This window comes from Oncorhynchus gorbuscha, linkage group LG05 (genome assembly GCF_021184085.1).
Source record: "Oncorhynchus gorbuscha isolate QuinsamMale2020 ecotype Even-year linkage group LG05, OgorEven_v1.0, whole genome shotgun sequence".
NCBI classification, from domain to species: domain Eukaryota; kingdom Metazoa; phylum Chordata; class Actinopteri; order Salmoniformes; family Salmonidae; genus Oncorhynchus; species Oncorhynchus gorbuscha.
The window spans coordinates 66,244,686-66,266,002 of NC_060177.1; the positions used below are offsets into that span (position 1 = coordinate 66,244,686).

The 21,317-nt window shown below is 41.2% G+C and overlaps 2 protein-coding genes across 3 annotated transcripts; one reads left to right on the plus strand and one right to left on the minus strand.

Annotated features, from left to right (window-relative positions):
* Window positions 1-6,378: 6,378 nt before the first annotated feature.
* LOC124036321 (transmembrane emp24 domain-containing protein 2-like) lies at window positions 6,379-9,850 on the plus strand. 2 transcript variants are annotated; one of them, XM_046350753.1, is made up of 5 exons: window positions 6,379-6,725; window positions 7,165-7,357; window positions 7,698-7,718; window positions 8,510-8,617; window positions 8,820-9,850. In XM_046350753.1, exons 1-5 carry the CDS (start codon window positions 6,546-6,548, stop codon window positions 8,942-8,944), a joined length of 627 nt encoding a protein of 208 aa, XP_046206709.1. In that variant the 5' UTR covers window positions 6,379-6,545; the 3' UTR covers window positions 8,945-9,850. The 2 variants fall into 2 exon arrangements, with proteins under 2 accessions (XP_046206709.1, XP_046206710.1); XM_046350754.1 differs by lacking the exon at window positions 7,698-7,718 and having other exon boundaries at window positions 6,405-6,725.
* LOC124036320 (translation initiation factor eIF-2B subunit alpha-like) lies at window positions 9,723-15,592 on the minus strand. The gene is made up of 10 exons (XM_046350751.1): window positions 15,369-15,592; window positions 15,201-15,266; window positions 14,878-14,979; window positions 14,540-14,676; window positions 14,061-14,177; window positions 13,834-13,946; window positions 13,659-13,727; window positions 10,553-10,628; window positions 10,331-10,456; window positions 9,723-10,245 (listed from the first exon to the last, which is right to left on the minus strand). Exons 2-10 carry the CDS (start codon window positions 15,211-15,213, stop codon window positions 10,090-10,092), a joined length of 909 nt encoding a protein of 302 aa, XP_046206707.1. The 5' UTR covers window positions 15,214-15,266; window positions 15,369-15,592; the 3' UTR covers window positions 9,723-10,089.
* Window positions 15,593-21,317: the final 5,725 nt, after the last annotated feature.

Here is a 21,317-nt window from a genome sequence, read left to right on the forward strand (position 1 = left end):
GGTTTTCTGGTTTAGAAAACAAAACTAAAAAGTCTGATGTAAAGTTGTACTGCACCTCCATTACACTCCCTATTCCACCTTCAACATGTAGGCTCTAAAAGCCTTGATTAACAGTGAATTAGGCCACATGCATTGTTACTTAATGAGTTGTTTATCCTGTAGAAGAAAATATAGATGGTACCAAAGGATGCAGGCAGGGAGGAGTGGCGTGGAGAGGAAAGGTTGAGAGCCCAGTCAGCCGTCAGCAGTCCTGCTATCTCGAGAAGCAATTAGCCCAGTAACAGGCCTACCTATCAGCCGATAATGGCCCTCTGCTGTCTGGAGATCTTACCCCATAAGGGCCCCTGATTTGACAGGGCTGGACGCTGATTGAATTAGGAGGCTATTTGCTCCATGTTCCGGTAGAGGATACGTGCGTTGGAGTTTGGTTTGGTTTGATCGATGGCTTGTCCGTGCCCTGCGCTGTGGACAGCTGGGTCTTGTACTCAGTGGGGGACGGGTATTGACAGCAGTCGGAGATTTTAGTGAACCAACAGTGAGGAACTCACTATATCACATCTCATGAAGATATATTAATGTGACATTGCATTCCTTTTGGTATATTAAATGCTAACAATTACACATATAAAAAAATGGTATTGTTACAAAGAGTGGGAAATTAAATGAGCGGTTCTTGCAAGCACCAGAGGATTTTCAGAGCTAAAACAATAGAACATGCATAGTCTATTATTTTCTATTTGGCAAGGTCTCGCTTCGGAGAAGCGGGTGTAGGACGTGGCTTAATTTTCCATTAGGAAAACCCCATGGGTCTCAGGACTCTTGTAATCAATGTAATTGTTGCTGGCCCCTCCTTTGCCATTAGGACTTGTGGCAACGGACATCACCTTGTATTCCTGGCAGCACATTGAAACCCGTGTACAGAGAGTATATTCAACAAAATAATTTTAAAAGAGATTGAAAATCCTTCATATAAACCGACAAGGTAAGTAACCAATTTAAGCAGTTTATAAATATTGAAACGTTGTAACGTTATAGGCCCTATGCCCAGTGAGTAGGTTACGTATCCACCATGCGCTTACATTTTAAGAGCTTTCAGACTCGAAAAATAGCATGAAATCATATAACATCAACAGTAACAGTAGGCTATAGTTAAATAATTTTAATCATTTTTACTGCAGGTTATCAAAGCGAAAGATATATTTGGAGTTGCGAAAGTGGGGCATGGCTGTTTTTGTGCAACTAATGTGAAATATTTCGTCGGGGGAAATATATTTTATTGATACTATTGTGTTATAGGCTATTATATTATTTAGCTTGAAGGTACACAAGGTACATGTCAACATGTATATGATAGATATATGTAAGGGAATTTACTTACTTTACATACTTTAAAATAAATACATTTGAACATAATTTATGTCGATAAAGTTGCTTACCTGTCTTGAGTGTGTGGACCAGCACTTCAATGTTTATAAACAACAGCTTCTTCCTCATCTCGTTATTGGTTCTCGTTCTCGGGTGTTGAAGCTAAATATAAAAATATTTATTATCTCTACAAATAATTATTAGGGCTTTTGATAAGAAAGTGACAGCTATATTAGGCATTTCTAATTCTTATGTTTTCAAATATCAATAGGTATATTTCAATAGTTTAATTACCAAATACGATTTACAGACTAGCCTAGATATGCTTGTAACTGTGTCAGAAGTAAATGTTTGACCATTTTCTTAGCGCGAGATCAATGCCAAAAGCATTTGGAGCAATTTACATTAATTATTCATAAACTACAATTATAGGTCGCAATACCTTTAACTAATGCACTCTTCAGCTGTAAATATATGTTGCTGATATACAGTGCATTCGGAAAGTATTCAGACCCCTTGGCTTTTTCCACATTTTGTTATGTTACAGCCTTATTCTAAAATGGATTAAATTAAATAAAAATCCTCATCAATCTAAAGGATGGTCTCATTCTCTGTCATTCTCTGGTTTGTTCCACCATTGAAAACAAAATGGAACTCAGTTTGGCCTGAATGCCCTTGTTTGGGTGTAGGGCCTGATCAGAGCTATGTTAGAGCCTTATTCTAAAATGGATTAAATTAAATAAAAATCCTCATCAATCTAAAGGATGGTCTCCCTCATTCTCTGGTGAAACATGGTGGTGGCAAGTATGGAGGAAAGCATCATGAAACTGTGGCAGCATCATGCTGTGGGTATGTTTTTCAGCAACAGGGACTGGGAGACTAGTCAGGATTGAGGAAAAGATGAACGGAGCAAAGTACAGAGAGATCTTTGATGAAAACCTGCTCCAGAGCACTCAGGACCTCAGACTGGGGCGAAGGTTCACCTTCCAACAGAACAACGACCCGAAGCACACAGCCAAGACAACGCAGAAGTGGCTTCGGGACAAGTCTCTGAATGTCCTTGAGTGTCCCAGCCAGAGCCCAGACCGAACATCTCTGGAGAGACCTGAAAATAGCTGTGCAGCGACACTCCCCATCCAACCTGACGGAGCTTGAGAGGATCTAGAGAGAAGAATAGGAGAAACTCCCCAAATATAGGTGTGCCAAGCTTGTAGCGTCATAACCAAGAAGACTCAAGGATGTAATCGCAGCCAAAGGTGCTTCAACAAAGTACTGAGTAAAGGGTCTGAATACTTATGTAAATGTGATATTTCCATTTTTTTTGTATACATTTGCTAAACCAAATCTAAAAACCTGTTTTTGCTTTGTCAGTATGGGGTATTGTGTGTAGATTGATGAGGAGGGGGAAACAATTTAATACATTTTATAATAAGGCTGTAACGTATCAATAGGTGGATTAAGTCAAGGGGTCTGAATATTTTCCGAATGCACTGTAGGCTCTACTGTATATATACTCAATTGGGGGGGACAAATTAAAATCCTTCATCTTTTCAGGGCCTGTGATTGCAGAGCAGACAGATCCTGCAAACTACATCACTCATTGGGAGATGGAATACCGTTACGAGATGGAGCCCTTGTCTATCCGATTTCTTCGGACCTTCAAAGAACTTCTGAAATTTGTTCTCTTCAGTTACACAGTTCTGTTAGGTGCTTTGCTCTTAGCAGGCTGGACAACATATTTCATGGTTGCAAAATAAAAAGGGGAACTTTATGAGTTGCTTTATTAGGCTATAGAATGGCTATTATAAAATAATGTGTGTACTTTTGTTGTTGAAATAGCCACACTGTACAGTGAATGTGTCCAACATGACCTGGGACAAATATGTTACCAAATAATAAAGCTATAACGGCATGTTCCCAGATTGTAGCAGAACGTATGTTGTGTGACATTGTGTAGAACATTTGTTTATCTATTATTTTTCTGTTATTTTAGTTTCCCCTGTAGAATGAAGAAAGTCCCCATCACAGTTAATCATTGCACTAGTCTATTTTAGCTTTGGTCAGGATCATGTAGTATGCTTATTTCTTGGCCATGTTTCTAAGAGGATGGATTTATGTGCAAATTCAAAGTACTCAACATTAAACATTCTCAATAGATGCACAGTGTTGGAATCGTATCTATGGAGGGAAGTCATTTGCAAAGTGCTCTCCAAGTGAATCAGATGCGGGGCCACAAATGTCCCTGAATCCTGACCCAAAGTACTCCAAATTAGGCCTATGTAGTGACCGGGAAATAAGTCTGCACCACAGTAACCTATATACTGTATAAAGCCATTTATGGCCCAGAAAAAGGGCAATTGTGTTATTTGAAAACATATAGGTCCATTATAGGTTTCTACATGTATACTTGAATCTAGTTTTAGAAGTTCAAGAGTGGCCTGGAGTGTCTGTTTATTTTTACTTAAATCTCCCCCGGGCTGGATTGCATGGGCTTGGGACGTAAATTGCCCACCTATGAACTAAACCACCTTTGCTGGAATTGGGTCTATAAACATACAATTTTAAAGTTTAGGGAAAGGGGAATGGGATTAAGAACAATACCAAAAGAAGGCTTCATGCAGCACAGCCACAGACCCACATCAGGGTACTTGTAGTTGGATGAATGCTCTAACAGCACACAGACATGAAACTGAAACAGAAACAATGACCCCTGGGGAAGGAACCAAAGGGAATAACAAATATAGGGAAGGTAATCAGGGAAGTGATCCAGGTGTCCAGGTGAGTCTGATGATGCGCAGATGTGCGTAACGATGGTGACAGGTGTGCGCCATAACGAGCAGCCTGGTGACCTAGAGGCCGGAGAGGGAGCACACGTGACAACAGTGGCGATTTTAGCATGTAAATCTTAGTGGGGCAACAAACAAAAATAATGTCTGATGCATGCCAGCAAAGCCACTACACAACACTAAACAATACATTAATTGCACTATACCACTGCTACACCTAGCTATCAGCAGAGCCTTGTCTGGCAGCGAAACAGCTCATTCAGCCTCATTTAAAGGAAGCGAAGGTAACCTGCCTAAATGATTACCACCCCGTAGCACTCATGTCGGAAGTCATGAAGTGCTTTGAAAGGCTGGTCATAGCTCAAAACAGCATCCTCCTGGATACCCTAGACCCACTCCAATTCGTATACTGCCCCAACAGATCCACAGATGGCACAATCTCAATCGCACTCCACACTGCCCTTTCCCACCTGGACAAAATGATCACCTATGTGAGAATGCTGTTCATTGACTACAGCTCAGTGTTCATCACCATAGTGCCCACGAAGCTCATCACTGAGCTAAGGACCCTGGGTCTAAACACCTCCCCCTGCAACCGGATCCTGGACTTCCTGACGGGCCGCCCCCAAGTGGTAAGGGTAGGCAACAACACATCTGCCATGCTGATCCTCAACCCTGGAGCCCCTCAGGGGTGTGTACTTAGTCCCCTACTATACTCTCTGTTCACCCACGACTGTGTGGTCAAACATGTCTCCAACACCATCATTAAGTTTGCTGACGACACAACAGTGGTAGGCCTGATCACCGACAACGATGAGACAGCCTATAGGGAGGAGGTCAGAGAACTGTCAGTGTGGTGCCAGGACAACAACCTCTCCCTCAATGTGATCAAGACAAAGGAGATTATTGTGGACTACAGGAATAGGTGGGCCTAACAGGCCCCCATTCTCATCGACGGGCTGTAGTGAAGCTGGTCGAGAGCTTCAAGTCCCTTGGTGTCCACATCACCAATGACTATCATGGTCCAAACACACCAAGATAGTCGTGAAGAGGGCATGACAAAACCTTTTCCCCCTCAGGAGACTGAAAAGATTTGGCATGGGTCCTCAGATCCTCAAAAGGTTTTACAGCTGCACCATCGAGAGCATCCTGACGGGTTGCATCACTGCCTGGTATGGCAACTGCTCCAAGTCTATGTCCAAGTCTATGTCCAAGAGGCTCCTAAATAGCTTCTACCCCCAAGCCATAAGACTCTGAACAGCTAATCGAATTGCTACCCAGACTATGACAGAATTCAGAACACGGGCCGTTCTTACAGTGTTTCTCCCTGTACACCAAGTCAGGACCATAGGATTAATAAAGGGGGCATATAAGCAAACAATAAAAGCTCTTACATTATTTGATGATTACATTTCTCAAAAAAGTTATAGGCTACATGTGCACCACCAAGTCAGGACAGTAGACAAAATTAAGAGGTGAAAATATACCAAATTATTAGGGTGAGGTACATGGGCTACAAAGAGCTTACTACACAACATACACTTAGTATTAGCTACAGTATACATATCTCCCTGGCAGTGGAGACCCGTCATTCAGGGCAGGTGAATAGACCAAACTATTAGTGTGAGGCAGATGGGCATTTTATCTATAGCAGCACTCAAGGGGCTTGAATTGTCAAGCTCTACCCTTAGACTTGGCGGTGACGTAGTGTCCCCATGAGTGACAGAACACTGAGCCAATCACGGCGCAACGCTCTGTATTTTCTGCTGGCTTACCCCATCACCAGAGAAAGCACTGAGCTAGGCTGAAACACCTGCATTTTGGAGCTGCCTTACTCAAGAAAACAAAAATGAGACCATGTTTATATACGGTTTTATTAACTCAATGATATATACTTACTTTTGTTTACATTGTTTGCAAACTGATATGTGACACGTATTAATGCCAAAATAGCATGCAAAACAGGCAAGTCCCCTCCAAAAAGACAAAACATATATAATAAGAGCCCCACCTGCACTGAATAATGGGTGGCCACTGACTCATTAGTCCAAAACAGTTGCATTACTAAAACGAGTTTATATTGGCCAAATTCAGGTAGGTCCCTCCCCATTTCGTTCTGTTTGCTTCCGTTTAAGAAACGTTTTGCAACCGAATCAACCTAATGAATACACCCAGGTCTTGGACCAGGGGCCTGAGGTCAATTTGGGTGGGCACAATCGATTGGCTTTTTGAACCTCGACGCGGCTCGTTTTCCCGTCTTTACGTGGCAGCATTTGCGAGGAAGTTGCGTCCCCCTTCTACTGCTGGCTCCTCCTCCGCAAGTCGGCGGCTGAGCGTTTTGTTCGCTAATCTATTTTTCACATAGCTAGACAGTAGCGAAAAACAACAGTAATCATGTTTACTCTCTCGGAGTGTATGGTCATTTTATCTATGTTATCCGCCACAGCGTCAGGTTACTTCGTAAGCATCGACGCTCATGCAGAAGAGTGTTTCTTTGAACGAGTCAACTCTGGTACCAAGATGGGCCTCATGTTTGAGGTGGCTGAAGGAGGTTTCCTGGACATCGATGTGGAGGTAAAGGTCGGAGTTGTGAAAGGTGCCCTCTTTCTTAATCTTATTGTGGGGAAAGCACCCCCCCCCCCACGTTAGCTAGCTTTGGCAAATCATGGGCCTAACTGGCTAAACAGTAACAATGTAGTTAAGTAGCTAGCTATGCTTCCAAACGTCCCTCATTGTGCCATATGGCTAGCGAGCAAGCTTTATACCTAGCTACGTTAGTTAGCTCAACTCTCTTGGTTGACTGACAGTGCGAGACTATCATCTAAGAAAAAAATATCAGGAGCCAAGGGATGATTTCATGTTAGGGCTATTGATCATATCTGAGTTTGTACTGATGGTGGTGTTGTGGAGCATTTATTTCTAATGCTGTTTAGTCAACATGGGTAACTAGCTACCTTTTATGCCTAATGTTTAATAGATTGTAAATGACTATATAGGTATTTTTCATTTGCAGATCACTGGTCCAGATGGGAAGCAGATTTACAAAGGAGACCGAGAATCCAGTGGGAAGTACTCGGTGGCTGCCCATATGGATGGCACATACAAGTTTTGCTTCAGCAATAAGATGTCCACCATGACACCCAAGATCGTCATGTTCACCATTGACATTGGAGAGGCCCCCAAGGGAGACGGCATGGAGACAGAAGGTAAACTGGGGTGAAGAGGCAGCAATGGGCATCAGGGTTCAATGCTGAACTTTTTTACAAGGAGCAAGTGTGCACCTAATAAAAATATTTCAGGTAATAAAGCAAGAATGTTTATTTTTTCTAGGCACACTGGTGCTCCTAAATTAAAATTCCAGATTGTACAGCAAAATATTTAGGCACACATTCAAGTAAAATAGTTGCACTGTAGAGCTCTGGTCACACTGACTGATTGCGAATATAATCTCACCATATATTTGTAGGTTCTCTGGAAGACTTTCCTTCATATTCCTTCTTCCTTCATATTCATCCTTTTCTCATTCTGCTCTCCACCCTCCATCAGGTGGTGGAGACACCTGGGACGGTAGGTTAACACTATTGCATGAGGTCAGAGATGGTCATTCTTCAATGCCCTTGGAGAAAATGGACTCTTCTCTGTGATGTTGCTTACCCCAAGTACTGAATTACAAAATTAACAAGAGTGAATTTAAATGATACCATTTTCATAGTTAGTCTTATTAATTGCCTGGGTTGTGCTGTTTTCTTTTGCTTTATGGACACTCATTTGCTGCCTGGCAATGACTTGAGATGGATTTAGGAATTTATACCCTCCTCCGCTTCTGCCATATGGGCATTCAGGAAACAAATTGGGTCAATTATTTTTGCCCTCAGTTTTTCAAAAGTGTTGGTTGGTCAGTTTCAATTATACATCTTGGTATCAAATCAGTACACTTGTGTCCAGTCAATGCAGCAGTTTGCACAGCACTACCAGCTCAAATGGTGCCTTTAATTTTGTTAATCCAAGTTTGCTGTGTTACAGATGTTGTTTAATGTTAGACCCACTAAAAACAGCTTGAATGACTTCAATGTATCTGACAATGTATTTGTAAGGTTCATGTAAATATATTAAGTTTTTGCACAATGGGTACACCCAAGCTTTGGTAGAGATATGGAGACCAGTTTACTGGACAAACATTTCCCGCACAACCTTTTATTGCGTACGTCATTACATCACTTTGAACAGCATCTACAATAAACCTAACCTTGATGTGAGTTGTACCTGATTTGCTTGGATGTGCCTGTACTTGTTGGGGTTTCTTTAACTCTGCAAAATGTTGTATACTGTACTAGTTCATTTTCCATTCTTGTTCACAGTCCACCAGAACAAGCTGGAAGACATGATTAATGAGCTAGCAGTTGCCATGACCGCAGTAAAACACGAGCAGGAATACATGGAGGTCCGAGAGAGGATACACAGAGCAAGTAAGACCACGTCTGTGCTGCTACTTCAATAACAACCATGTATAGTGTGCTATTTCCATAGAAAATTAATAACATACGGAACTAACCTCTTATCTCAAACTGCATAGCATTTGTCAAGAACACCCAATTTTGACAGCTTAGTGAAAACACTTCAGTGGCAGTAGTGGTTTAATGTACTGTCCTGTGTTTTCCTCCCCTCCAGTTAATGACAACACAAACAGCCGAGTGGTGCTTTGGTCCTTCTTTGAAGCTCTTGTGCTGGTAGCCATGACCCTTGGACAGATCTACTACCTGAAGAGATTTTTCGAAGTGCGGAGAGTTGTGTAAAATATTTTATTTTTCCCAAAAAGTATTTACCATTCACTTGAGCTATTAGCCACACCATACTTCAAAATTGGAAATCAAACATCTGAAAAGACTTTTGTCCAATCTCCTGTTTTTCTGTTTGTGTACTTCAGGCCATGTTACATATGCATGTTTTTCCACTTGTGGAAAACTGTCTTCGCATTGACTCCTCAGACGTTGACATCAATAGCACTGAAGAGGGTATTATAAATTTTTGATCAAGGAAGGTTTAAGTATTTGCACATTCAAAGCCACCGCCCCAAAACGCTGGATGTCATTTTCTCATCTTATAGTTGTGGATAGAATGAGTAGGTGGTGGAAATATTTTTGCTTTACATAGTCGTACCATCATCCAGAGCGACAGTAAGTGCATACATTCTTTTTATACTGGTCTGCAATGGGAATCAAACTCGCAACCCCGCTGTTGCAAGCGCCATGCTCTTACCAACTGAGCCACACTGGACACATTCCAAGCCCAGTGTTATATTTGATCTGTTATTCTTTCCAAATGTTTGTTAGACAACTGTTCAGCTTTTTTTTAGGGAGTTCTTGATAAACATACTTTAACACTTCCTGTGCCAATCAGTCACAGTATGCACATTTTTAATGGTAAAAATACAAAGTAATGGCATATACTTTGTAGTAATGATTCTACCTTTTGGGGCAAGGGCAGTACAAAACACCTTGGTATGGGATCTGAGCTGTTGCCAGTGTAAGTAGTCACTTGAGCATTTCTATTTATCAAATGAGGACAACTTCCTACAGACTTCTTAGTTTATTATTTTGGGTACAGAGGGTGAATAATCTGAGCCAACACACCTGAGAGAGCTCAGACAAACTATGGATGAACTAGGTCCTGTTCATAATAAAGTCCCCTTTTCCTTTTGAGATTTTGATTACTTCTAATTTGCAATAAGTTACTCACACAGTATGCCGCTATGATTGCTGGTTTTTAAAGTCTGGGTCAGAAGAACCTTTCAAACTCCAGTAAAATAAGTAGGGGGTAAATAGTCACAACAGAAGTGTTTTAAAGCAGATTCCCTGGGGGATTGACATTTTTAATTAAATGTGTATTGAAAGGTGACTTGTTGAAATGGATGCAGTTGTGTCAGTATTCTAGTGGTGGTTTACAAGTACAGCTTAATAAGTTCATCACTGACTGCTGAAGGAGTGAGGACCCCCAGGTCTGTGAAAAGAAGTGTAATCAGCGATGGTGGTGTGTAGTCAATCATGGGGTGTTCTTCTGCTAGGTCTTCCACTGCCTTTAGTGTGTCTGCTTTATACTGAGAGAGCAAAGTGAGACCACTAGTTAGGACATCAAATAACTACAGAAATATCACTGGCCAATTGATATCTTGGTCCTATTACCTTAAATCGTTCTGGGACATCTTGCTGATTTAGAGGGTAGAGTCGGACGAATTTGAAGCTTTCTGCCACAACGTAGAAAGGCTTGTTGTGAGCCTTTGAGCACACAGCCAGTTGATAGGTGCCAATCTGTCATGTGAATTGCATGCAGAATAAAGGGTAATTTCATCCAAGGACATCAACATAAGACTGCCTGAATGGTGTGTTACCCAATTCATAATATACCTTGTTGATAATACCACCACTTTCCACCACTCCCTCTGCACCCACAATCACCAGGTCCACCTTTTCCATGATATACCTTTAACAAAAAAACAGTACTGTAATAAAATACAGATTTCACTGACTGCTTTGTTAATTTAGGCTACCTGTACAAATCCAAAAGGTGGGTATAGGTAAAACAGGGTATTTACAGGACCTTCAGAAAGTATTCATACCCCTTGATTTATTCCACATTGTGTTACAGCCTGAATTCAAAATAGATTCTCACCCATTCCCTCACACAATGAGAAAGTCAAAACATGTTTTTAGAAATGTCTGCAAATGTATTGAATATGAAACATATTTCATAAGCTGAAAAATATTAATGCAACAATTAAAAAAAAAAATACTGATTTACAATTCATAGAAGGAAATCAGTCTTAAAATAAATTAGGCCTTAATCTATGGATTTCACAGATATGCTGGGCAGTGGTGCAGCCATGGGTGGGAGTGGGCCCACCCACTGGGGAGCCAGGCCCAGCCAATTGGTTTTCCCCCCACAAAAGGGTTTTATTACCGACAGAAATACTCCTCAGCACTTTTGTTCAGCATACAAAAGCAATGTTCCCTCACTTTTTTCAGCACTAAGCAAATTTAAAGTCTGCTGAGCGCAAACTTTAACTTTGAAAATGCTTTGCAACTTCCAGCACACGTTTACTGTGAACACTGTGGCTGAACCTGCTTTAAGTTACAGTTAAGTCGCCAAGTAGGCTACTGTGGCTATTTGATCATAATGTAGGCCTACCATCAAACAATGGAAAATGCATCCCATAACAATTTAACATGGAAATAGCTGTTCCATCATTCAGCTTACAGTAGCAGCCAATGTTGGCCTACATTCCATGGTTTAAAAAACATGCATCTGTTTAACCACTTGTCTTTCAGACAAGGAGGTGACTGAAAAAAAGTTGATGCAAGAAACCATTTTACAAAATAAAATGCATTATTATTCCCCTACCATTAGAGAATCAGAAAATTATGCTACCCTCTGCCTATTGGCTACTTAACTTATTCAAGCATGTCTGAAAACACAAAACTGCCCATTTTACTTTTGAGCTTTTCAAAGATGTCTAGAGATGTACATGTTTTGTGCTCTTGTAGGAAGCAATCACTACCCTATTGCTGACTACAAATTATCTATAACTGGGCTAATAACTCACTCACTAGCAAAGGATATTAACAAAATGTGCACACGTGGCTACATTCAAAACAAGCGCATCTACAACCGCTCATGCTGTAAACAGTCCAGTTCAAAGTAAATGGCACAGATCCATATATGGCAATGGTATTTTTGCATATAGGCCTAGTGCAGCTCTGATTGGTTATGCCGCACCGGTCTGCGTATATAGTACGGGCTGAGTCGTGCATGTCAATGCAATAGAATCCTATTCCGATGCATTCTGCCTACAACAAAATCTCTTGCATAGTTAGTTTTGTTTCAGTATGTTGCATTGAAAGTGGCTAATTGTGTCGATTCGATCCCAATTGCCACAGTAAAGGGAAACATTGAGTGTTAACTAACAGGGGGAAAAGTTAAGTTCAATCTCGTGCTTCTCTCCATGGGCTGATATTTCTTCTGCAGGGCTGTCCCAGGGTGGAGCTTCTCAGCAGTTTCGGGGTCTACTGCGTACGTACCTTAGATGGTACATAAATATTCACACCCGAGTCAATACTTTGTAGATGCATCTTTTGCAGCGATTACAGCTTTGCGTCATCTTGGGTATGTCTATCAGCTTTGCACATCTGGATTTGGGCATTTTCTCAAGCTCTGTTAAATTAGATAGGGATTGGTCCCATTGACAAGTCTTTTTACACATTGTCAATGGGATTCAAGTCTGGGCTTTGGCTGGGCCACTCAAGGACTTTCACATTCTTGTTCTGAAGCCATTCCAGCGTTGCTTTGGTCGTAAGCTTGGGATCATTCTGTCAGAGGCCGTTTGTACGCTGAATCAGGTTCTCATCAAGGAAGTATTTGGCTCCATTAATTTTTCCCTCTATCCTTACCAGTCTCTGCCGCTGAAAAGCATCCACATAGCATGTTGCTGCCGCCACAATGCTTCACGGTAGGGATGCTGTTAACCAGGCCCAGCTTATTACCCATCTTTCTCCAGACGTAGCGCTTCTGCATTCAGGCCAAAAAAGTAATATTTTTAGTCTCATCACACCACAGAATCATTTGCCTTATGATCTGTCTTTCACATGCCTTTTTGTAAACTCCAGGCATGCTATCACGTGCCTTTTTCTCATGAGTGGCTTCCGCCTGGCCACTCTCCAATAAAGCCCAGATTGGTAAAGTACTGTAGAGACTTGTCCTTCTGGCAGGTTCTCTGATCTCAGCCAAGGACTCTGTAGTTCTGTCAGAGTAGTCAATGAGTTCTTGGTCACCTCCCTGACCAAGGTCCTTCTTACCCGGTTTGGTCGGACGGCCAGCTCTGGGTAGTTCCATATTTGTTTTTCAATTTCCAAATTATGGAGACCACTGTGCTCTTGGAAACCTTTAACGCTATATACATTTTAATACCCTTCCCCAGATAGAATTGTGATGAGGCATATATCTCGGAGATCTACGGACAGTTCCTTGGACTTCATGGTCTAGTTTCTGCTTTGACATGCACTGTCAACTGTGGGACATTATATAGACAGATGTGTTTCTCTCTAAAACATGTCCAAATAATTTGATTGGCCACAGGTGTATTCCAATCAAGTTGTAGTGACATTACAAGGATGATCAAAGGCAATTGGATACACCCAAGCTCAATTTGGAGTGTGAATATTTGTAAATTAGATATCTGTATTTACATTTTCAATAAATTAGCAAACATTTCTATAAACATGTTTTCACTATCATTATCGGGTATTGTGTGTAGATGGGTGAGAAACTATTTTAACTATGTAATTAATGTAACTAACTATGTAATTAATTTTCAATTCAGGCTGTAACAACAAAATGTGGAATAAGTAAAGGGGTATGACTCCTTTCTGAAGGCACTGTATGGTTTTTCGAAGAAACATGGTGTGATTGAGCTGGGCTTTCATTTCATGTATCAACTGAAATGGTTTAGATATTTACCCCACTGCAGCATCAAGAACCACTGTGACCGGAATGTTTAGATTCTGTAATTTGTCAGCCATTTGTCGTCTGGAAAGAGAAAAGAGTACACTTGTGAATAGTCTTTCAAGTTCCTCTTTAGGGCTTGCTTACTTAGTTTGACAGACATATGCATGTGTTTGTGTTGACCACACACCCTGCAGAATCTGGTTGTGACTCAGTGACATAGACAGTGAAGCGTTTCTTGTCAGCTGCTGCACTCTCCAGTACCTTAAGAACCACCCGGGAGTAGGAGTGTGTCAGTATTTTCTGTGAATGACAATAGAGAACAGTGTTTGTTAGAGGCAGAATCACCATGAGTGTCCCAGTGAAGCAGGTTTTGGAAAAATCATTCAAATAAAAAAATTCAACAGAAATACTTACAGCACCATCCTTGATAAAGGTATGGCAGAGTTTTGCTACTTTACTCCTAGAAAGGGAGATTTTCTTAAGAAAGAGCTCTCCTCTCTCTACCATCACTTTCTTGCATTGAGAGAGATCCTGTTTGGGGGACAAAGAAAACACTTAATATTTCTGAAAATGGCATCTTAAATCATGATGGTATGCTGGACAACTCAAGCTACTCTCACATAGCGTAGCCTAGTGGTTAGAGCGTTGGACTAGTAACCGGAAGGTTGTGAGTTCAAACCCCCGAGCTGACAAGGTACAAATCTGTCGTTCTGCCCCTGAACAGGCAGTTAACCCACTGTTCCCAGGCCGTCATTGAAAATAAGAATATGTTCTTAACTGACTTGCCTGGTTAAATAAAGGTCAAATTAAAATTGAATACATGTTATATCACTTTAAAGTGAGCTCGGAGTGTTTAAGAGTGGCGTTACGGTGAGGGCTCTCTCTCTACTCACAGGGTGCTCCAGCGATGTGAGGCTGATGAAGCGGAGGAACAGTTCGCCACCAGACGAGACAGCCACAGAGGAGTCAGCCTCCTCCAGACACCTGATGGTCTGGGTCAGGTTCTCTCTCAAGCCCAGGATGGTCTCACCTGCTCAGGGACATAAAGCATAAGCCAATCAATACCACAACTAGTCTGTTTGCTAATAATTTGTAAATCAAGTGCCAACTTTTTCAGCAGTGATGAAAATATTTTGATTTCAGTAATCATCAGACAAAAAGCCTTCTGATTCACTAGATATCAGTATAACAAGTGGAGAGTATAAAATTAAAAAATTAAATAAAATCTGACTTTGGTCTCTTTTGAGGAACTCCAGGAGAGTGCGGATAGCTGCCACAGCAGAGGGAACCTCAGGGTCCTGTCTCACTTGTGTCCTGAAGTACTCCACCAGCTCTGAAAGGAAATGGCCATGGGCAAGTCAAAGTCAAATGGAAACACATTATACTTGATTACACTCACTAAAAAACGTATCCTTTATTTAGCGTTGTATGGATAGTGTTGTGAATGTATGGAAACAACCCCCATGAAAGCAACTATAAGATCATGCAGAAATATATGGCCATATGGGACTAGCATGTCTACTCATCAAGTTCATCAATGAGACTTCAACTCACCATCTTTGTCCATTCTGTCAAACAAGTCGACACCTCAACAAAAGCAGGAAGCAGGCCAGATGACACCTTTGAACAGATTAAACTTTAGGCAGCTAACCTAGTAAATGCCAGAAGGATTATTGTTGACAAATAACGTAGCTACGCTAGCTAACTACCATGTAACGTTACCTTGCTCGAGCTGATGAAACAGCACGTTTTTCCTCCTGACGCGGATGACGCTATTTCAAGAGTTGCTTCTTATGTTTTGGACTGAGAACAGACAGTCATTGATTTGTGTAAAATCAAATATTTGTATTCGCTAATTCTGTCACTCTTACAGCTACATATTTTTAGGTAAACGTTTGCTAATTTTTGGCATGGTGTAGCTAATGTCGCAATTTGATGACGTATAACTCAGTTATCGTTGGTCAAATTCGTTTCACATGGCCCCGGAGTGTTGTCATTTTAGACCATTCCATTGGTGATTAAGATAAATCCATTCACCAGGTACACCTGGCCATGCAACATTGTATTGTTATTTTTTGTGCAGGGCTTTAATTTTGGCACGATAGAATGTAATTTAACTAGCTAGCTGTTTGTGTTAGGGGTGGCTTCGGGAATGTGGATAAATTAAATTTAATAAAGCATAATTTCAAACAATAATTCAGATTTTTAAACATTGGGAGTGTACCATTTATCTAGTTAAAACAATTGCTTACAATCTTACATTGAATGAGTTTTATGTAGGAATTAAATGGCTACTATAGCTGGCTTGCTATAATTTAGCTATAATTAGATGCACTATTGTTAAGTGACTGTCCCACTGGATGTCATAAGGTGATTGCACCAATTTGTAAGTCGCTCTGGATAAGAGCGTCTGCTAAATGACTTAAATGTAAATGTAAATGTAACCTAGCAATCAGTAACGTTGGTCTACTACAGTTTATCACTGATATCACATGAATGCATGATGAATAGGCATAACAGTTCATTATAGTCATAACAACAATAGCCACCTGTTTTGGCTGTTAAGCTAACTTCTGTGGTTTTCTGCAGAGGATGATGTCAGTCTTCTGGTCATTGTTGTGGATGCAAATCTCATATGGTGGGGCCAGCAAGCTAATAGAGAACCCCAGATTTTTAACTAGTATTTTTCTCTGTGCAAATATCTACAGAGAAGGCCTCCACTTCAAAGAGCCAGTTAGACTGAAATTTGCTTGATTGTCTTTCTCCTTCCCTTGGTGCACCCTGTCCAAGTGTCTGGATGCTGTCATGGTGATGAGTAACACCCTCCTAGTCATGACTAGGAACAACAAGCTGGCTATAATGCCAGCCATTGTCAGGAAAGATAATCAACCTTGTCACTTGTTAGTAAATACACAGAAAATGTCTAAATGATGGTTTCCATCCAGTGATAGTATGTTCCAATCTAATAACAAATATCTCTTCGTCGTCATATGCTGCAGTCATTTTCTGTATCCCTGTGAACTTTAGAAGTCTGGAGATGGTAATGGGGACGTCAATGCATCAACAGATGGGGATGGCAAGTATGAGGTCTTGTCAGTTGCCAATGACCTCATGTTAATAAGTAAGTGCAGCATAATCTTCCTTAGTTTGATTAATCAGGCTGTAATAAACAATGAATTGGTATATACAGCCAGACACTAATGGCCTCAAAATCATGTAAATGTTCCTTACAAGCCTGAATGTTGAATAAAATTTCATTTAAACATACTCTACTGGTTGTCTGTACGGTTTGTACATCAGCTGCAGGGCCATCACTGAAGAAATGAAGATGTTGCACAGCAGGGTACTGGTGTTTTATTTATTTATTTCACCTTTATTTAACCAGGTAGGCTAGTTGAGAACAAGTTCTCATTTGCAACTGCGACCTGGCCAAGATAAAGTGTAGCAATTTGACACATACAACAACACAGAGTTACACATGGAATAAACAAAACATACAGTCAATACAGTAGAACAAAAGAAAAAAAGTCTATATACAGTGAGTGCAAATGAGGTAAGTTAAGGAAATAAATAGGCCATGGTGGCGAAGTAATTACAATATAGCAATTAAACACTGGAATGGTAGATTGGCAGAAGGTGAATGTGCAGGTAGAGATACTGGGGTGCAAAGCAGCAAAATAAATAAATACCAGTATGGGGATGAGGTAGGTAGATAGATGGGCTGTTTACAGATGGACTATGTACAGGTGCAGTGATCTGTAAGCTGCTCTGACAGCTGGTGCTTAAAGCTAGTGAGGGAGATGTGAGTCTCCAGCTTCAGAGATTTTTGCAATTTGTTCCAGTCATGGGCAGCAGAGAACTGGAAGGAAATATGACCAAAGGAGGAATTGGCTTTGGGCGTGACCAGTGAGATATACCTGCTGGAGCGCATACTACGAGTGGGTGCTGCTATGGTGACCAGTGAGCTGAGATAAGGCGGGGCTTTACCTAGCAGAGACTTGTAGATAACCTGTAGCCAGTGGGTTTGGCGACGAGTATGAAGCGATGGCCAACCAACGATAGCGTACAGGTCGCAATGATGGGTAGTGTATGGGGCTTTGGTGACAAAACAGATGGCACTGTGATAGACTGCATCCAGTTTGTTGAGTAGAGTGTTGGAGGCTATTTTATAGATGACATCACCGAAGTCGAGGATCAGTAGGATGGTCAGTTTTACGAGGGTATGTTTGGCAGCATGGGTGAAGGATGTTTTGTTGCGATATAGGAAGCCGATTCTAGATTTAATTTTGGATTGGAGATGCTTAATGTGAGTCTGGAAGGAGAGTTTACAGTCTAACCAGACACCTAGGTACTTGTAGTTGTCCACGTATTCTAAGTCAGAGCCATCCAGAGTAGTGATGCTGGACAGGCGAGCAGGTGCGGGCAGCGATCGACTGAAAAGCATGCATTTAGTTTTACTTGCATTTAAGAGCAGTTGGAGGCCACGGAAGGAGAGTTGTGTGGCATTGAAGCTCGTCTGAAGGTTAGTTAACACAGTGTCCAAGGAGGGGCCAGAAGTATACAGAATGGTGTTGTCTGCGTAGAGGTGGATGAGAGAATCACCAGCAGCAAGAGCAACATCATTGATGTATACAGAAAAGAGAGTTGGCCCGGGAATTGAACCCTGTGGCACACCCATTGAGACTGTCAGAGGTCCGGACAACAGTCCCTCCGATTTGACACACTGAACTCTATCAGAGAAGTAGTTGGTAAACCAGGCGAGGCAATCATTTGAGAAACCAAGGCTGTCGAGTCTGCCAATAAGAATGTTGTGATTGACAGAATCGAAAGCCTTGGCCAGGTCGATAAATACAGCTGCACAGTAATGTCTCTTATCGATGGCGGTTATGATGTCGTTTAGAACCTTGAGCGTGGCTGAGGTGCACCCAGCTCTGAAACCAGATTGCATAGCGGAGAAGGTATAGTGGGATCCGAAGTGGTCAGTAATCTGTCATTTATGTCCAGGATGGGGTCCACGTGAGCCCACACAGCTGCTGGTCATACCTTCTGCTGGGTGAGATGGTGCAGAAGGAGATGGGGGGCTCCTCTGCCACACTGAGGACACCAGTGTGGAACATTACTTGCTTGTGTGACCCCCCCCCGAACTGACTGGTTCTCTGAAGCATACTTGTAAGTGTAGATAGAGTCTGTAGAGTCTTTGCTTTTCAGCACCACCTCATTTCGCCATATCTATCAAAAGGAAAGCCATATTAAGTGATTACAATATTGAAACAGTAATAAAATGCTAATAATTATTTTTTAAATATAATTGTTGAGGGTTTATAAAATATTTTGTTGAGAAAAAAGTTTGGTGTTATTGATTGTCACTGGCGTTATCGTCATGTCATGCCGTTAACGGCAAGAACAGTAACACCAGTGTGGGATTCTGTGTTTTACATTATAGCCATTACCATGTATATGATTAAATATTGTCTGATGTTGGCTGTGTGAAGTATCTGCATTTGTGCACTTGAGCATCATCATGAGATTAAACAACTGCTAGCTACATCTACTTGCCTGTTTGTGTGTGTGACAAGAACTGAGTAACATGGTGTGACCTGCATGTTGCAAAACTGTAGATAACAGTCCAGCAGATGCTTTGTCCTTGTGTTTGTATGTGACAATATTGAGCACATGTTGTGACTTGCTATATCTTACAAGTTGTGGTTAATCAGGTATAGGGAGGGGTGGTCATCACGAGGTTTAACTGAGATGGAAAAATACTGAACAACACAATAGCAGGAACTGAGCACCTGTTATAACTAGGGGGTGATACCAGAACAGTGAGAATCTATACATCGACAGAGGGTGGACTCCAAGAAGCGCCAAGAGGCGGGGACCAGCCTGAGCGCCTGCGATAGGCTGAGCAAGTCTAAACCACGCTCAGCATCTACTGTGATAGACATAGTTCCAACCCGTCTGTTAGCCTATCACAGTATATGAACAGCTGTTTTCTTACATCCTGTCAGTTCCCTGTTCTGCCCTGCGTGGTATTACAGTGAGCCCGTATATACGAAAGTTGCATTTGCCATTTATTGCTTAGCTAATACAAGTAAATAGAGTACAATCAGTGACTCAGTGTTATAACTTGTTCTGATACCAGATTCGAATTGACGCAACCCTAACAATTTAATTGTTAGAATAGTATAGCGACAAATTTGGCGACTTGATAAGGTTGCTCCAGAAACTTTTCGTTGATTTCGCAACTTCCCTGTTTGTGTGTGTGCCTGCTCTGCAGTCTGCTCCCTCCCCGCAGCTGCTGCCGGTGTGCACCAACGATACAGTGCCTTCGGAAAGTATTCAGACCCCTTGACTATTTCCACATTTTGTCTCAGCCTTATTCAAAAATTGATTTAAAAAATACAAATCCTCAGCAATCTACACACAATACCCCATAATGTCAAAGTGAAAACAGTTTTTTAAAACCTTTTTGCAAATTTAACCTTTTTGGGATAAGGGGGCAACATTTTCACTTTTGGATGAATAGCGTGCCCAGACTGAACTGCCTCCTATTCTTTCCCAGATGCTAATATATGCACATTATTATTAGTATTGGATAGAAAACACTCGGAAGTTTCTAAAACTGTTTGAATGTTGTCTGTGAGTATAACATAATTCATATGGCAGGCAAAAACCTGAGAAGAAATCCAAACAGGAAGTGAGAAATCGATTTTCAAAACAGTGCCTATTGAAATCCCAGTAAGATATTAATGAGGATGCACTTCCTAGCGCTTCCACTAGATGTCGCCATCTTTAGAAACTGGTTTGAGGATTCTACTATAAAGGAGGGACTCATAATAGCTCTTTGAGTGGGTGGTCTGGCAGAGAGCCTCGGTCTCCCGACCGAGTTTGCTCTCGTTCCAATGCTTTTTTTCAGACAATGACATTCTCTGGTTGGAACCTTATTGATGATTTATGTTTAAAACATCCTAAAGATTGATTGCATACATAATTTTACTTGTTTCTACGGACTGTAACGGAACTTTACGAGTTTTTGTCTGAAGGAAGTGCTCGCACCTCATGAAGATGGATTACTGGGCTGAACACGCGTGGCTAAATGATGGAACTTTATGGAACAAATCAGTCATTTAATGTCGAACTGGGACTCCTGGGAGTGCCTTCTGATGAAGATCATCAAAGGGAGTATTTATAGTGTTTTTTCTAGGTTCTGTTGACGCTAAAATGGTGGATATTCCTCTGGCTGTTTTGGGTTCTAAGCACCGTTCTCAGATTATGCTTTTTTCGTAAAGTTTTTCAAAAACTCTGACACAGCAGCTGAATAGAGAATAAGTATATCTTTAATTCTGTGAATAAAACTTGCATCTTTTATCAATGTTTATTTTGAGTATTTCTGCAAAATCACCGGATGTTTTGGAATCAAAACATTACTGCACGTAACGCTCCAATGTAAACTGAGATTTTTGGATATAAATATGCACATTATCGAACAAAACATACATGTATTGTGTAACATGATGTCTTATGAGTGTCATCTGATGAAGATCATCAAAGGTTAGTGATTAATTTTATCTATATTTCTGCTTTTTGTGACTCCCATCTTTGGCTGGAAAATGCTGTGTGTGTTTTTGAGACTTGACTCTGACCTAACATAATCATATGTTGTGCTTTAGC

Coding starts and splice junctions, on each gene's coding strand:
- LOC124036321 (XM_046350753.1), top strand. CDS start 6,546: ATGTTTACTCTCTCGGAGTGTATGGTCATTTTATCTATGTTATCCGCC. Junction 6,726..7,164: donor TCCTGGACATCGATGTGGAG/GTAAAGGTCGGA, acceptor TTTCATTTGCAG/ATCACTGGTCCAGATGGGAA. Junction 7,719..8,509: donor TGGTGGAGACACCTGGGACG/GTAGGTTAACAC, acceptor TCTTGTTCACAG/TCCACCAGAACAAGCTGGAA.
- LOC124036320 (XM_046350751.1), bottom strand. Junction 13,947..14,060: donor CCTTTATCAAGGATGGTGCT/GTAAGTATTTCT, acceptor TGTCATTCACAG/AAAATACTGACACACTCCTA. Junction 10,246..10,330: donor ATGTCCCAGAACGATTTAAG/GTAATAGGACCA, acceptor TTGCTCTCTCAG/TATAAAGCAGACACACTAAA.